Consider the following 17122-nt stretch of genomic DNA (forward strand, 5'->3'; position numbering starts at 1 on the left):
AATCAGTCTTGAGGAGAAGCACTGTAATGTGCATGATCACCAACACACTCAGCTACTCTTTAGAGCCCGCCCGGATGAATCAGTCCCCAGCTAGCAATGCCAGACAGTGCGGTGGGGAAGGTGTCTTTCATAACCGACCTGGAAGGGCAGTTAAGTGCCATTTGAATGCAACATTGGGCTGGAGGCGGCTGGGTTCTTTGTTGCATGGTCTTCGGTCCATGCAGAAATTGATTAAGACCAGAGATGGGAAAAAAAAATCTCCATTTTGAGGCTACACAGAGGTGACTCATCTCAGAGAGCAGCTCACAACTGGACACACCTAGAGATGGGGTCGTAGCTGCCCGTCACACCTTGGGCAAACACAGGAAAACAGAGAGCTTTCAGACTGGCCAATGGGCAGCAGTGCCTCTGCACCACCCAGGGCAAACATGATTGGGAGGGGGTGGTGAGGAACAGCTTAGGACAGCTGCGGTGTCTTCTCAGGATGCCTTGGCAGTCCTCTGCCACATCAGCCCCTCAGGGGGAGGCTCCCAAACAACGAGACACACAAGTCTCCGAAGATGGTCCCACACCTGTGCTCCCAGGACTATGTACACAACGGCTCAGAGATGCAGGAGGCGGAGGGCCTGTGCACCTACCCACCTGCCAGCCTCCTGGGACACAGGAGCTAGAGGGGCACCACGCAAAAGGGGCAAGGCTCAGCGCCCAGCCAGCTGCCCTGTTGGAGACCTAGAACAACACAGTCCTCTGAGGAACGTGTCACCCACTCTCCAAGGCACTGGGATCCCCCCAACCAGAAAGAAGCTGAATTAATCATCCACGGTTATGTACCCTCTCTGTCTGTCTGTCTGTCTGATTCTGTCTGCCCCCCACACACTCTCACATTCCATTTCCTGACTCCTTTGGGGCACTCTGTTCCCCCAGCAGAGCCCACTGCCTGTTCTCACAGCAGAGCCCAAGGGAGCATTGCATTGCCATCTCCCCAACATTCTGACAGGTACGGGCCCACCATCTTTCCAGAGTTTCCTTGGGTCTTTGACAGGGGAGGGTTCAGCCGCAAAGGGCCTGGGGAGCTTCCTCTCTCAGTGCATTTTCCAGAAAAGCACAGAGCAAAGCCCAGTGCTGGCGCGCAGGCCAGCCTCTGCGGGAGCTCCTGCCCTGTGACTCACAGCCCGGCCCCCCTCGCCAGTCGCTGCCCCCATCAGCTCCCACCCCAGGTCCCACGTGGCCAGCCACAGCCAGCAAAACCACACTCAAAGGCCACTCTGTCTGCTCCTTTCAGGCACGTGGGGCGCCAAGCCCACCGCAAGCCAGCCTCTTCCAGCTCAGCTCCTGCCGAATTTCGTTTAAATCCTGACAGCCAAGTTCAAGGACAAAGTTCTTGAGGACACAGTTGTGGCAAAGGCAGGGGCTACGGCAGCCACTTCTAAGGACTGAGCAGGCTGCTCCAACCCCATGTACCGCTTACCTTGCCAAACTGCTCGAAATACTGCTTGACATCTTCCACCACCGTGTTCGCAGATAATCCGCCTACAAATATTTTCTTTGTTCTTGTGACCATCTGCAAGAAATGACAAGAGGAGGGCAAAGGTTAACCACGTCATCTGAAGCCACGCTCACTGAGATGCTGAAACAAGCTGCTCTCACATTTGTGCTCAAGAGGAAGTTATGGTTAGGAATATTCCAGCTGCACAGAGCAGGCCCTTCAGACGTCTCAGGAGGCCGGGGACGGTCGCTCTGAATAGCTCAGGCCTAACCCGAGAGCTCAAGTTTCATCCAGACAGTGGACTTCAGAACCTCTCTGGCCATAACACACAGCTTCACTGTGATGTTAAGACATATGTCAAAGCTGCTTTAAACCTAAGCGACGTGAACAAAAGAGAACTCCTTGGATAAAGATCTGCTGCCCAGAAAGTACCCACAAAATGTGTCAATAGAAATTCACATGTAATTCAAAACTCTGTGCAGACTGCCTACATCGAGCTGTTCCGGGTGCTGGTTTCTGTCTGCCAACAAGACAGACACGGACCTCACACGCAGGGACAGCCCTCCAAGCCTGGTCCCCGGGCGCCTTCCCCTCTTGATCTCTCACCATTCTCCTCGATTAGCCCTACATTCAGTCAAGCCCAGCAAAGCCAGATCTCCTCACCTCTGCTCTTCTCATTGGAAGACCACCTCTCCATGCCTACACCTCCCATGCCAAGTCGTGACCATCCTCCAAGATCCAAAGCCCTTCTCCAAAATTCAAACTATCTATATAGTCGCCTTATCCAGAAGGTGTTTCTCTGGCTTCTGAACCCGAGTGCTGCACCCCTCTGCCTCTCACACTTACTACTTTCCACCTCGTGCTGAACTGAGTGGTAGTCCTGTCTCCCTCACTTCCTCCCTGATCATGGGCTCCTGACTCCTCTCCGCTTCCCCTCTGCCCTCCCTGCAGTGCAAACTCAGGGTCAGGCACACAGACGCCCACACCAAACGTTTGGTGGATGCACCAAAAGAGCCCCACATTTCCGAAATGGCCACATTTCAGAATCCCACCAGTTCCAAAGCAAAGGGAGAAGGGAGCTCAATGACAGAAACTCTTTGGAGCAAGACCAAAAATCTTATACATAAAAGCCAAAGATCAAAAAATAAATTTTATTCTGAAGACTGTAAGTTAAGCCACGTGGGGTAAGTTTTTTTTTTCCCCTTCTTTTTTTGGTTTTGGTTTTAACATCAAATAAAAAATTTAAGAACTCAGTGGATACAGGGTCGCACCAGTTTGGTTGCATATAATAAAAGTACAATGTCTTAACTTGATGGGTAGAATCTTGTAACCATACATACGTAAATCAAATCATCACATCATACACTTTAACTATCTTATCATTTTATCTGTCAATTATACCTCAATAAAGCTGGGGGAAAATGTCAGATGAGAATATATAAAGAAAGCAAGATTGAAACCCAAAGATAAATGAATGAGAGAAATCGCAGAACATTAAACAAACTGCCCACAATGTCATATGTCCCTCAGTAAGTCGACGTGGGATGCGTAAGTACAGGGGCCACGGCTGCCTGGATCATTTAATACTGAGTCACCTGACACATCTGCAGAGAGAATGAACCAACCAACCCACCTCCAACAGTAGAGACTCAGCTGAGTGACATCTGAAGGCACAGGGTCACAGGCAGGCTGTGCTAAGGAGTTTTAAAAGGCATGGGAAACCTGGCTTCTGGCTCTAAGTCTGGGTGGGACCCTGGACAGGACTCACCTAAGGGCTGGGCTCTGTCGTCTGCACGAGAGGTCCTGGACCAGCCCTCCACGTCTCACCTAACCGTGAACGCTCTCATGAATCTGCCCGTGTGATGGCCCCAGCTGGGAGGTTCCCAGAGCTCAGGGGCCTCACGTGCTAGCTCAGGAGCTCCTAGAGGGGACATCTGCCACCACAGTCCGCTGACCAAGCCCGGCCTAGAATACTCTCGTAGTGGATGTCCTGTGCCGCTCCAGGAGGATGCTGTCCGAGAGACTCTGGTACGTCTCGTTGGCTGTGACAGCCACGCGGTGGTCTGCACGTGTGTTTAGAACTGCGATTTACTATTTTTCCATCTCTTTGGAGAAGAATGGGAGATTAGACGAGATGATGTACATGAGGGCAGACTATGAAGATCTGCCCGTGTCCACACCGCCGAGCTCCAAGAACCTCTCGTTAACTGGTGGGCATCTTATGCCGCTCCTTGCTGTCCAGCTTCCTCTTTATCCTTCAGGTGGGTCAAGGTCACCTTCACAGTGAAGCTCCGTCAGGGCCTCTCCAGATTTAAATCTCTCCCTACACTCACTAATCACCAAATTTTACTAACCTAACTTTCCTAATGCATTCATTCAACAGATACATTAAGTGCTAGGTGTTGGAGCTTACATTCTAACACAATGTGGAATTCAATCCACTTTAAAATGGAGATGTAATAATCAGCCTACCACACAAGGTTCCTAGTGGGACTAAATTAAATAACATTGTGTAGATGCCAAATAAATGGTCACTGGACCTGAATCCCAAGTCAGTTACTAAATTCAGCCTTCAAACTCAGAATAAACGCGCAGCAGAAAGAAATCCTTTACAAAACACTTCGATACATCAACCCTTACTGCCCCATTCTCTTCCCCTGTAACGTCAAAAGCACTTTCCTGCGACTCTACGTGATTTCAGATGAGCAAAGACTCCCAACAGTTTCATTTTAGATTTTTCATTCCTTTTTTTAATCCCAGCCAAGCAATTAAATACCTATAAAGAAACATTAATGTGATCTACAAACATGCCCCAGTGGAGTTTTCGACTTAAACGCTGGAGAGGCATTCTATAAAATGAACCCCATGGTCTCATTCGTACACGGGTTGGAGCCAGGTAGGTATAGAGCAGGCCCTATTTCTATTCCAAACGTTCACACAGACCTGGAGAATTAAACAGCCAATATGTCTTCATTCCAAAGAACAGAAATCAACAGAATGTTTACTCCCCAGTACCTGGTAAAATGAGGAGGTCCCCTCTGACACCCTCCACTATTGCCCTACAGCTGTAAACCTGCCAAGACAGAGCCCTAAATGCTGGGGAAGACACCCAGCTATAAATCCACACAGTCCCAAAAAAGTCTTTAAAAACACTTTTCCCCAACAAGGATGAGAAATTCCAGGCCCCAGACAATGTGCCAAAGTGCCCGAGTTACTAAAACATCCTCTCCAGGAACCGGCTCAGATACAGTGACGGACCTCACTCTGCGGCAAACACTAAAAGGAAACTGGTTTCATCAAAACCTTCCAAATGTGAAAAGGCCAGTGGGAAGAGGTGCCACACTTGGTTAACTGCTCACCAACATCTCAGCGTCAGGAGAGGGGAGCTTGGTTGGGGGTGGGGGCGACAGGGCACTGCAGGTGACCTCTCCCGTCAGGGGCGCGCTGGGGAAAACGGGAGTGATTTACTTTGGGAATTCTGATGGCATCACTGCTCCATGGGCTGTGCGCTGTTTGATGATCTGCATTCTGGAGAGGGACTTGGGGGCGGGCAGAGGATTCTAGGATCACACATTCTTCTCCCACCCGCCTCTATGGCTACTGAGGACAGTAGGAAGGGGACAGGGCGGGCTGGTCTGTCCAGGCTGTCAGTGGACTAAACAAAGAGCCTCAAATTCCCATCAGCACTATCAAGGTTTCACTTCTGTGCTCGTGTGTGCATGCATGTGCATGCCTGTGTGCGTGTGTATGTGTGTATGTATTTGGGGTATGTCTCTATTCCCAATCCTGGAGTCTTGGCTTCTATTTGCCCCGGGAACCATCCAGCACCTGCAGACCTTTAACTTTCTTCTGACCTTGGAACAGGGAGCAGAACCAGTTACCACTGGCCCCCGACTCTACAGTCCTTTGTGTCATAAAAAGTCCTCCCCACCCACGGTGAAGAGAGCCACCTGTGTGTTCTTCCTGTACTCGGCCCTTCGGGTAACTGTTTCCTAACCCACAGCCTTCACGCAGATACACAGCTGCACATCAAAACACTCAGGGCCCCCACATCGCACCTCCATGGAGAGAGCCATCCACCTGCTCCGGGGAGAGCTCAGTCCAAAGTTCACCAGGAAATTCATCTGCAATGTCCCTGGCTTGGAGTTTGCAGAAGACACTTCGGTATTGTGAATGCTTTCCACTCTTGAGAGACGCTAGATACCCACCCAGAACAAGAGCCCCACACCCTTGGGGACAGCCCCTCCCCCAACAAATGCCTCCTTTCACGGTCTAGGGTGGCATTCTGGGAAGCTGTGTGTGTGCAGCACGCGCAGGGGGATGGGGAGTGTCTGGGCTCTCATAAATCACTGCTGCAAAGTTTTGCATCTAGACCCGCAATTTAACTAAACACCACTGCTCTCCACACACCTCTTGGCTCAACAAAGAAAACCCCAGCATCCATTCCAGTTCGGAAAATTGCTGTTTACACAGAAGAATTGGTCAAAGCCAGCTGCTAACTAGAGCTGCAAGGAACATGCCACCTTCCTGCCTCTAACCAGAGAGCTGGCTTTTTTTTTCTTTTTAAGTTTCAAAAATTCCCTTTAAAAAAAATGTGTTCCCATCTGAAATGGTCACTCAGAGTGGGGCCACTGATTGTCTTTTTATAAAGCAGAATAAAGCAGATGTGTCTCATGTGTGTGACGGGAGGATATTTAGAGTCTTTTAAGATGAGACTGAAGGTGGATTTAGCTCCAACAGCACTGGCCCAAAGATATTAGGTGTCATACAAGAAAGCAGCAACAACAAATCATTTCTTATCCTGATAAGTTCATAGAAAGGCAGAAAATGGCTCTGGAGAGTCTTAAATTGGTATGAGAGAGGCCCAGAGAAATTAAGTCAGGTCTTGCTATCACCATGTTCCTGAAAAGAGTTCAGACTCCCCTTGGTAAAGAAACATGAGCCACCATCACTGCCCAAGAACGCAGGCCATTTACAGATGCTCTCCCATCTGTGGGAGCCCCACGGTGGAATGAGCCCAGGAAAGATGTCGGAAGACTCGAGATGGGTGGGCTCCCGCAAACCTGCCTGTCCATCATCCCCACGATGCAGGTGAAAAAAATCAAGTCCCAGCAAGGTGACTCATTTGCTAGCTAAAGGCAAGGCAGGGTGACAAGGGAGAACTCTTATGTTGGCACGTGATTTCCTACTAGATTCTGAATCCAGTGAGCACTTTGTGCTTCAGAATCTGAGACGAGACTGTGTGGTATCATCAACTCTGCGTTTGAGAATTAAGCCCAATCTCTGTGTGGTAAAGAAGCTCCAGGAAGGCTCACTGAGGTCACAGCAGTCCCCAACTCCATGGCCCTGTCCCCCAGGATGTTTCCTCCAAGGACCTGCCCTCTAAAATTCCTAAGCTGTTCCAGAATTTTCTTCCATTCTTCCCTCCTCCCCCTAAACTACCGCTCTTGCCACCACCACCACCACCATCACTATCACCACCACCACCACCACCACCACCACATCTGAATCCAATAGCAAAACTCAGGCAGCATACAAAATCAGAACACAAGTCAGGCACTGGGAATCTTCTTCAAAAATTTCTAGAATCATGTATCATTCATGTCCACCGAGAACCTCAGAATGTGGCCTTATCTGGAAAGTGAGTCTTTATAGACATCATCAGTAAAGGATCTTGAAATGAAATCATTCTGGGTGTAGGATGGGTCCTAAATCCAATGAGATGTCCTCATGAGAAGAGGAAAAGGGACACACACACAGAAGGTCGTGGGAAGACACAGGCAGAGCGCGGAGTGATGTCTGCCAGCCAAGGCATGCTGAGAACTGCCGGCAGCTCCCAGGAGCTAGGAGGCAGGGGGTGGTTTCTCCCTCATGGCCTCCAGAAGGATTTCCGAATTCTAGACTCTTCCCTGGGAGAGAACACTTTCGGTGCTCCAACACCAAGCGCGTGGCCACCCCAGGTCACTAACACAGAGATCTTCTTGGGAGAGGCCCTGGGACAGTGTGGCCTCGGCCTCCCCTCTTGTTGGTGACAGTGAAGCGTGGCCCAGACGGAAGGCTTCCACCATCTGGAGGAGGAGAATGCCACACCCCAGGCATGACCATCTGAATCTGCCCCCAAGGAAGGGCGATCACACTCATCACTTGCACAACCTCTACAGCAGGGGCCATGGGGACAAGTCTCGGCCTCAGAGGAAGGTGAGGAGGTGAGGGCGTCGGGAGAGCAGGGCCAACTGTTGAGGAGAAGCAACCCAAACACTGCCCGCGGGTTTAAGCTCCTCTGGTAAGACATGTAGGACCACAAGGGCAGGTTCCTACTGAAATAAACCCAAGAGACTGAGGACAGCCCTCTTCCCCCTCTTTCCACTCAGAACCCTCTGCCCTCACTGTGGGCCCACTGCGGGCCCGACCCTGGGCTCTGCCCCTCACAGCTGCCCTCGCGGCAGTCCTTGGCTGGTCACAGCCAGGAGAACAGGTTCCAAAGTCACAGAGCCCCAGGGAGCGACAAGCTGGGGAGGCACAGCCTTGCTCCTCCTGCTAGTCACTGAAGTCGCCCACACCTTCGTTTGCCACTTCCCAGCAGAAAGACACAACTGGGGACAGGGAGATGAGGGGGCCCCATGAGGAACAAGTCTGACTCTGCCCTTTCTGATTCTGAAGCAAAGATGCAAAAACCACAGGCCAGACGCTGCTGGTGGGTTAATGTCAAACAGTGCTGCTGCTTTGGAAAACAGTCTGGCAGTTCTTCAAAGGACTCACCATGGAGTTACCACAGGGCCCAAGAGTTCCATTTCTAGTATGTACCCAAAAGAAATTAAAGCATGTGTCCACCCAAAACCGTCCACCCAAAATGTTCACAGCAGCATGGTTTCTAAGAGTCAAAAAGTGGAACAACTCAATTTTGATAGATGGATGGATGGGTGGATGGGTGGACAGATTAAATAAATGGGATCTATCCATACAGTGGAACATTATTTGGCCACAAAAAGGAACGGAGCACTGACACATGCTACAACATGGATAAACTTTGGAAACTTTCTGCCCAGTGAAAGAAGTCAGTCATAAAAGACCTCATAGCATATGACTCCATTTATATACAGAAACCCATAGAGATGGGATGCAGATTAGCAGCTGCTTAGGGCTGGCGGAGAGGTAGAGAGGTGACGGCTGAAGAGTATGGGGCTCCTTCGTGAGGTGATGAAAATGCTCTGAACTTGTGCTGATGGGTGCACCTGTCTGTGAATATACCCCAAAACACTGAACTATACACATAAGTGGGTAAACTGTATGGCATGTAAATTATATCTCACTAAAACTGATTTTGGGTTTTTTTTTTTAATGACAGGCCAAAGATTCTTAAGTCAGGAGTTTGACTGCAAAAAAGGCTTAAAATAAACCCAAGTGCCCAAGTAAGTAGGCTCCCCACCTATTTCATCCACCAGCTAATTCCATGTGCCTTGATTTACCCCCAGTTGACCACTGAGGTGTAACAGTATCTGATGTTGCCTATCACAGAAATTAATTTAACGTCAGAGGAAACGAATTATAAATATAACCCCAAATGTTTCCCAGAGCACTCTCTCCCCATCTCTAGCTATGAGCCAGAGAGCACTAGGGTACAGGCTACATACAATGTGGCATTCCCTTTAAATAGCTTTGTAATTGGAAGGGTAAAAAGAAAGCTTTCATGTATACAGGGCTAGAATATAATTTACACACAATTATCTGACATAGCCAGGTTACAACATTACCTCTGATTAAAACAACAGTAATTCACCTAAAGGAAAGCGTGATCTCAGAATGAAATGGCCAGGGAGCTTCAGCAGGGAGCTCAGACTCCCCAGCCCTCTCAGAGCCCTCGCCTGGCTCCCACCCAGGGTAATTTTAAAAATACTACTTCCTCTTACCCTTGGGGGGAAAAGCTGCAGCTGGCAAGGGTGACCTGTCCACAGATCGGTATCAGAGCATAATATCCTAGCCTGTGGCACGCAGACTGGGGGCTGGGGAGGGTAGCAAAAAAAGGTGCAGAGACAGAGTGCTGCCTTGGAAAGCACAGGAAATTAAGGATCCTGACCCGCATGTCAGCTGATGCTGAGCGAGTGGCTGGCTGGCCATCAGACCATCATCTCAGGCACCAGAGCTGCTCTGCAGCCCCAGGTAGTGTCTCCATCCCTCTATCCTTCTCAGAACCCCAGGCCCCCAGTGCTGGCCACAGAGTGATGCACTCACTACACGGAAGGTCCCAGAGACGACTCTCCCTGGAGGTCCCTGGAGAGGGTTCAAATGATTAGCAATACATAGATGCAACTAAAACTCATACTCTTGTACAGCAATTGTATCAAGCAAAATTAAGTAAGTATCCTTTTTGGTTGCTGAATTTTCAAAGAAGCTGTGCATTTTTACATACAAAAGAGGTGCTTCCAAAGCCACAGCCGGGGACAGGCAGCCACAGCAGATCTTTAATCTATGTCAGAAGGAGGTGGGAAGAAGAGCCAGACAGGACTGTGGGCTGGGGTGAACTCAGTTCCTTCCACCTGTGCCTGTCACTCCAGCCGTGGGAGCCCAATTCACTCCCCCTCCCACAGGATGTAATTCTTCCGAAGACACAGAGGATGACTCTCTGGGAGGGGCAGGGCCCTAGAAATGGCGCCATGGTGGTCTCGGGGCCCCTTGGCTTAACGCATAGGTCCAAGGTGATCCGGCCAGAGAAATGGTCCAAGAGAAACAGCAGCAACAAGTTTAAAATTCTCCTCTCTGCCCACCTGGCTTTGAATTTTCAAGCACATCTGTGTACAGAGACACACTGAATAACACCCCCAGCTTGGTCAGATGAGAAGAGATCAAGTCTCTCAAGAGGTCTGGGCTTCACTTCGCCTCTTTGAAGAATGGGCATAAAACCCCGGCCTGAGAAATGAACACAATCTGAGACGGCAAACGTGAAATCCCAATTCCAAGAACGAGGCCCATAGGAGGCCCCTGAAGCCAAGCCACTAAGGCCAACCCAGCCCCTGAGCCTGTGCCCCTAACACAAACCTCCCTCAGAGCTCCTCCCAGGCTCCTCCCTCCTCAGTGCCGACATCCAGGCTAAGATACAGTCAGGGTGCAGGCTGATTTGAATAACTGGAATAAACCTGTAGCTCATATGCAACACTACTTGGAGGAATTATTTTACTAACTTGTCTTTAATGTGGAAATTACATAGTTCCATTGATTTGATTATATTTCAAGTGAGGAATGGAAGAGGTCCTTGAAAAAATTTTCTGTTGTTCTAGTTTTTGGTTCCTATAATACAGTGCTATGCAGTGTGCCCTGAAAAGAAAAGAAAATGTTTGAAATCCAAATAATAAATAAATAAATAAGTATGTGCCAGCTGCGGGCTTCATGAACACACAGCGATGGTGATGTGTTCATACCATCCCTTCCGACTTCGCAAACCACTCTCTTCCTAAAACATTTCCAGTCATCTGGGTGGCAAATACCAGAGAGAGAGATGGTTTCTACTTAGAAGTTAAGCATTTCAGAGTGTTTTGGAACCAGAAGAGGCTCTGTATCCTCCACATGACGCACAGGATGTGCTGAGAAAGGCACCCATGTCAGAAAGGATGGTCAGGAGACAGACCCCTGGTTAAGGAAAACCAGGCTTAGGAGGGCACCCCTGTACTCTGGGGACAACTGCCCAAGAGAGGACTTCAGAACCGACTCCTCTTGGGAGAGAAAGGATAAAAATGTGGCTGGGAGGCAGGCTCTGAAGCCAAGGTGTCCCATCCCCCAAGCCCTCCAATTGATTTCACAAAAAGAACACACGGCAGCCTTAACCCTTAGCCTTGATTACCTTCATTAACGTATTTTAGATGCACATGGCAATCAGTTCTTGATGAGCCAAGTTTTACCTAATCCAGGGAGCTGAGCCAAGCTGCAGGTTCCCTGACACTCTCAGGAGCACCGCGGGCTCAATCCTGGCTGCACCTTAGAATCGCCTGGGGAGCCCTAAAGCCCACCCAGGCCGGGCGCCGCCCCCGGGGAATCGGGTCCCGTTGGTATGCGGTGAGGCCTGGGCAGGAGGATGTCTTCAGCATTCTCCGGATGAGTCTCACGTACAGTCAGGGCTCTACAAGGAGCTGTGTGTGTCACCTTACCGGAGAGAAGGTGGGGGGTGGAAACCTCAACCAGAGCAGATTCTCCTTCTTTATCACCATCCTGCAAACGAGAGCAGGCCCAGAAAGCCAGGGCAGAGCAGGAGGAGGCTGGGACTTGAACCAGGGAGCACTGGGCTTGAGTCCCAGCTCAGCCACTTCCCAAGCTGTCATTTCAGGTGAGCCACGTATAAAGCAGGGGCAACACCTCTATATCACAGAGTGGCTATGAGCCTCACCAGAGGTAAGTATGGGACAGCACCTGGCACAGAGTAGGTGCTCAAAAACTGCTGAATCCCAGGAGAGTGAGAATGAAGACCGAGAAGGTAAGAGAAGAAGAGACATTGCAGAGGACTGTCTCTGGTGGCTGGCCATACTCCTTCATTCATTTTCTCCTCAAATGTGTCGTGAGGACTAACTATGTGCCAAGCACCGTGCTCAGCTCGGTGTATGTTAACTGGACCAGGACCTGGTCTTGGCTCTGGAGATGCTCACAGTCAAGTATAAGCTCCTTACTGCAGCCTCTTGGGGCACAGGGCTAGGCAGGCCCTGAGACTTGAAGTCAGCAGGGGACAGCCAGGAAAGAAGGGGACAAGGGCCTCCATGAAGGGGCTGCAGCATCTTCACTGTCGGCTGGAAGGCTGCAAGCTGACCAGAGCTCAAGGTGTCAATGGAATGCAAGGAGAAGAGGCCCTGCAGGCCATGCTGGGAGGCGACAAAAACCTCTTCAGGGTTTAAATAGGGGAGTGACTCTTCTATGGGCTGTTAGGGAAGCAGAGCCCCTGGCGGGGGGGCGGGACTGGGTCACCTTAACACTTAGATGTTGGCCAGGAGGCAAGAGTGGGGAGAAAAGCAGGAAGCAGGAGGCAAGTCCCCAGACTACGCCATCCTAGTGACAAACATGCAGCCTGGGGACAGCGTCCCCAGGAGCTGGTCCCTCCTCGCTCTGCCATGCACTGTACTGTTCTAGAAACGTCCCGGGGGTGGGTGAAAAGGTGGGGGCAGGTGGGGGAGGCACAAGGAGAGATAAGCACATTGCACCCTTGGCGGGGTTGTCTTTGGAAACACACTCCACCATCTGTGGGACCATAAATTTTACCTGTCAAGAAGAAAAAACTCAAATTCCCCTCCCAGGATGTGCTGGTCTGGCCCCTGCCACAAGGAACTTCCTTTGAGGGAAAGAGGGGACCCAGAGGAGTGTTTGCAGTGAAAGTGAGAAGCACAGATCACATGAGCAAGTCCCTTGACCTGTTCTTAAATGTCTCACCCCCCCAAGAGATGGAGGGTGATCCTTCCAAACCAAAGAGAACCCTGGAGTCTGAAAAGAGCACCAGATTTGGAGATTCTGGAGAAGGGAAGGCCAGGTTCCAATCCCCAGTACCCTGAGCAGATCAAGCAATAGAGGAAAATGAGGAGGAAATCTCCATTTTGACCCACATACACTAAGTGGCCCTGGCAAGTGTCTAAGCTTCTCTGATCTTGAGTTTCTCCCTTGACAAAATGGGATTAAAAGAGCTAACACGTGAAACACACTTGGCTTGGGGCTGGAATGACAGGCACACAGAGCCCCTCTTCCCCCTTCCCTCCCACCTTCCCTGCCCCACTAGTCACTTGACCTCTCTCAGTTCAGCTGTGAATGGGACTCACTCTCCCTGCCGGTCCCGCAAACAGAAGCAGAAGGAAAAAAGCATTCAGAAAAGGCAGAAAGCACACTCATAAATTTAAAGACTAATTATTATCGATTCTGCTTTCTTTGGATTTCTCGGTGACCACCCTGAATCAGCCCACCCCCAGCAGCGGTCCTGGACAACCATAAGATTCCAAGGGTTGAAGATGCTCAAGCAGAAAGGATGCCTTCTCAGTGCAAAGCAATGAGGTTATCCGCCTTACCTAGGCAGCCCCTTACCCTACAAAGAGTGACTTCCACATTAGGAAGGTCATTTTCTATAAGAGGTAAAGCTGTCCGTGGCTCAGAGATCATATTTCTCTGCTAGACTAATATCCTAGTATGTCCTGCTCGCCTCATGCCGGGAACATATTTCTATAAATCCTCACATAAAAGAAAACTTTATTTTCCAGAGGGATAAACAGGGGAGAAAAAGGAAACAACAGTTGTAGCAAAAACATCACCAATCAAACAGAACTCAGTCCACCAGGAACTTGACTAAATGTGTTGTGTTACAGATGTTTTATGGCCGTGATGGCTGTGTTCTATTTAAAACATTTGCACTAGGCCAACACAACAATGGAAAAGAGAGAAAGAAAAGATATGTTCCCCAATGCTCCCAACCCAGCTGACTGGTCTGGGCTGGCTGTTTATTGAGGCAAGGGGTAGCGGGGGACCCATAGCTGTCGGCCGAATTGTGGAGGGCTTGCTCTGAAGTCCACTCTGGAGGGCCGTCAAATCAGCCACACGGCCCAACAAATGGCGCCCGGTCTCTCCGAAGGGCCTTTCTGCCTGGAAGACCAGGGTCTTCTATGGGGAAATGACCCTGCACCTGGCAAGCGCTTCATAAAATTGAGTTCCCTTCCCTCAAGGAAGAAAAATCTGCCCAGTTAAACCTTATTTGTCCAACAATGCTCATTTATTCCGTCCACAAACATTTGTTCAGGGCCTGCCATGCACATGGGACCGAGCTAGGGCCTCACAGCCAAATCAGCCCCGGTCAGGGTATGCCCACTCTGGACCCCCAACAACGGGAACCTCATCAGGGAGGGCCATGGTCGATTCACCCTCCAGAATGGAAGCGTCATAAACTTGAGAACTTCAGGGTCATAAACATAAACTTAAGAACTTCCCTGGGCACCCTCCTCGTCTCCTCTCTGGCCCCCGGGGTAACTCCCAGCACTCCGGGTTGCGAAGCTGGGCACAAGCACTCAGGAGAGAAAAAGCTTCATTCCCAAACAGGACAGCTGGCCACCGTCCTGCTCAGGAGCCACAGACAGCACAGAGTACTGCTCTGAAAGGTCCTGCTGGACTGAGTCGGACAGACCTGCCCCCTCACACTCGGACGCGCACAGCTGGTGACTTGGTAGGGTCATCTTCCTACATAAAAAGGACAAGTGGTGACTCTTGATAAGAAACCACTTAAAGGGTCAAGTGAAACGGGGAGGGTTCTGAAACCCCCAGCAGCCACAGATTCAGGGACGACAACGAGTGTCTGCCTCGCTTGCCCATCACTAATTCTATTCGACATCAAGCTTTAATGACTACCTGGTCCCCGCCAGGCCCTGGGAGCCCAAAATAAAGATTTAGTCCTTTACCCTTAAAGAGCTCCCAGAGGCCCAACAAAAACACACAATGGCAAGAGTGTGCAAAACACACAGAGGGAAATACAATGAACCCTGTCAGAAGAGTCAGAAAAGGCTTCAAAGAGGAGACACCTGACCAGGGTTTTAAAGGATGAGCAGGAGTCTCCCAGGAAGACTAGAGCCACCACAGCATGAAATATCCTTGTTTCAGGCACTAGAAGTTTGGCACTGCTAGGAATCGAGTGGAAAGGAGAAGGTGATGGCAGATAAGGATGGAGATGAGGGCTGGGTCACAGGGAGTCTTGTAGACCATAACCAAGGAGGCTGGACTTCATCCTGAAGACAAGAGGTCAAAGATTTGAAGCAGAGGATTAACACGACCAGCTTCGTGTTTTAGATAAGTCACATAAGAACAGTTAGAAGCTGATCATAACCGTCCAAGATGAAGGGGCCTTGAACCAAAGCAAGGCTCTTCTGCATAACAAAGCAGGAAGAGATTGAAAAGTGAGCAAGAGACAAAATTATCAGGACTGGGCAAATGGCCAGATGCAGAGATGAGGGAGAGGACAGAGTTCTGAATTTACTGGGTGGCTGAGTCAATGGGGGTATCACCAGCTGAGATAAGGAAAGCAGGAGAAACAGGTCTGCAGACGAAAGACAAGTGTGTTCCGTTTGGGAATATTACACGCGCAGTGCCCACTGGATCAACTGTGCGCCTGCTCTGGAGCTCAGGAGAGAGATCAAGTCAGATGACCCAGACTGAATCTACCAAGGTCTAAGTAGCCACTTCAGTCATGGGAGTGAATGAGTTGAGGGGGTGAAGGAAAAGCTGGGACAAGAACAGTGTCGGGAGGAATCCCAGCCTCTTCTGGAAACCCAAAGCAAGAGCCAGAGAGCCAGGAAAGAAACAAAAGAAAACTGTTCTGCAAACTGTGGCATACAGCCCCTTGGTCTATTCCCCTTCCCTTGAATCTGTGTAAGCCCTTGACTGCTTCTACCAACAGGGTACAGCAGAGGGGATAGCATGGATGGGACTTCCAGGGCTGGGTCATAAAAGGTGCTGCAGTTTTCAGCTTTTTCTCTGGAACATGCGTACCTGGAGCCCTGAGCCACCAAGTAAGAAGTCCAGCTACCCTGAAGCTGCCACGTTGTTAAGGAAACCCGCACACGGACAGACCACATGCTGGAGCTCCACTCTTCGAGTCATCCCTGCCCAGGCTCCAGTCACAGAAGTGAATAATGCTTCAGATGATTCCAGCCCTTTGCCTTCAAGTGACCATCCAGATGTCACGTCTTCTGGACTGAGGTCCTAAACACGGTCAAGCTAAAACCAGCTATCCTTGCTGTGCCCTGCCCGAATCCCTGACCCAGTGATTCCCTGAGCATAATAAAATGGTTGCTTTAAGCTGCTAAATTTGGGGGCAGCTTGTTACAGAGCAATGATAACTGTAACGCTAAAGTTAGGGCATTTCAAATAGAAGGGAGGGGCCAATGGAGTCCAATAACATAAAGATGTTTAGTAACATAAGGATGAATCAGTTCTCAGTTTCACTGGCTCCAGACCTCAGCCCCACACTTTTCAAGACCGATCTCACTACCTGCAGGGCCAAGAGTCTATGTGCGGCTCATTAGCAAACTCCAGGCTACCATGTGATCAACTCTCCCAGATAGGGGTGCCAAGCACTGGAGTGATTTGCTGTCTGTGGATGGTTACCAGTATTCACTTGGGGGAAACTTTACTGCTGATAACAACGGGCACTGAAGATTTGCCCATGAACGTAATAACCATTCCAAGGCACACCGCCATAGGCTTGCTGTGGTCAACTTTGCCTTTAGAAAGGTGAAAGTCTAAAAAGTCAGGTTTTTCTGGAGAGAAATGGTTACCATTGTAAATATCAGTAGTCCCAAGCAGCCACCTGAAAAACAGGCTGGTAAGCAATCTGTTTTAAAAGCCCCCTCTTGCCCTTGGCCAAGGGGACTCTTCTCTTCTCGTGTGAAGTCTGGATTTTTAATACATTGGATACTATGATCATCTTGCACAGTTGTTCTCCCAGCAGCATCCACAGCTCAGGACACCTCACTCTCTGCCTAGTCCTCAAGTTTCTGTCTCTCCAGATTTGCTGGGAAATGCAGCATTCCTCTCCCTGGCTATAAATCCCATCGCTCTAAAGTCCTGTTTAGTCCTGCCCTGCTCCCCCAAAACCTTCTCTGTGTCCCAAAGACAATCCAGGTCAAAGGAATGTGTTGAAAC

The 17122-nt window shown here is 49.9% G+C and overlaps 1 protein-coding gene across 11 annotated transcripts in view; it reads right to left on the reverse strand.

Moving 5' to 3' along the window:
• Positions 1–17122, reverse strand: part of MSI2 (musashi RNA binding protein 2) — a 379830-nt gene that overhangs the window by 248781 nt on the left and 113927 nt on the right. For all 11 annotated transcript variants that reach the window (XR_012499468.1, XM_074342750.1, XM_074342751.1 and 8 more), the window contains one exon: positions 1469–1561. Coding sequence is in view for 10 of the 11 variants with exons in the window: in XM_074342750.1 (XP_074198851.1) it covers positions 1469–1561 (93 nt within the window). In the remaining variant the exon portion in view is untranslated. The remainder of the gene's footprint in view (positions 1–1468; positions 1562–17122) is intronic.

Source organism: Camelus bactrianus, chromosome 16, assembly GCF_048773025.1.
Source record: "Camelus bactrianus isolate YW-2024 breed Bactrian camel chromosome 16, ASM4877302v1, whole genome shotgun sequence".
Classification (NCBI taxonomy): Eukaryota; Metazoa; Chordata; class Mammalia; order Artiodactyla; family Camelidae; genus Camelus; species Camelus bactrianus.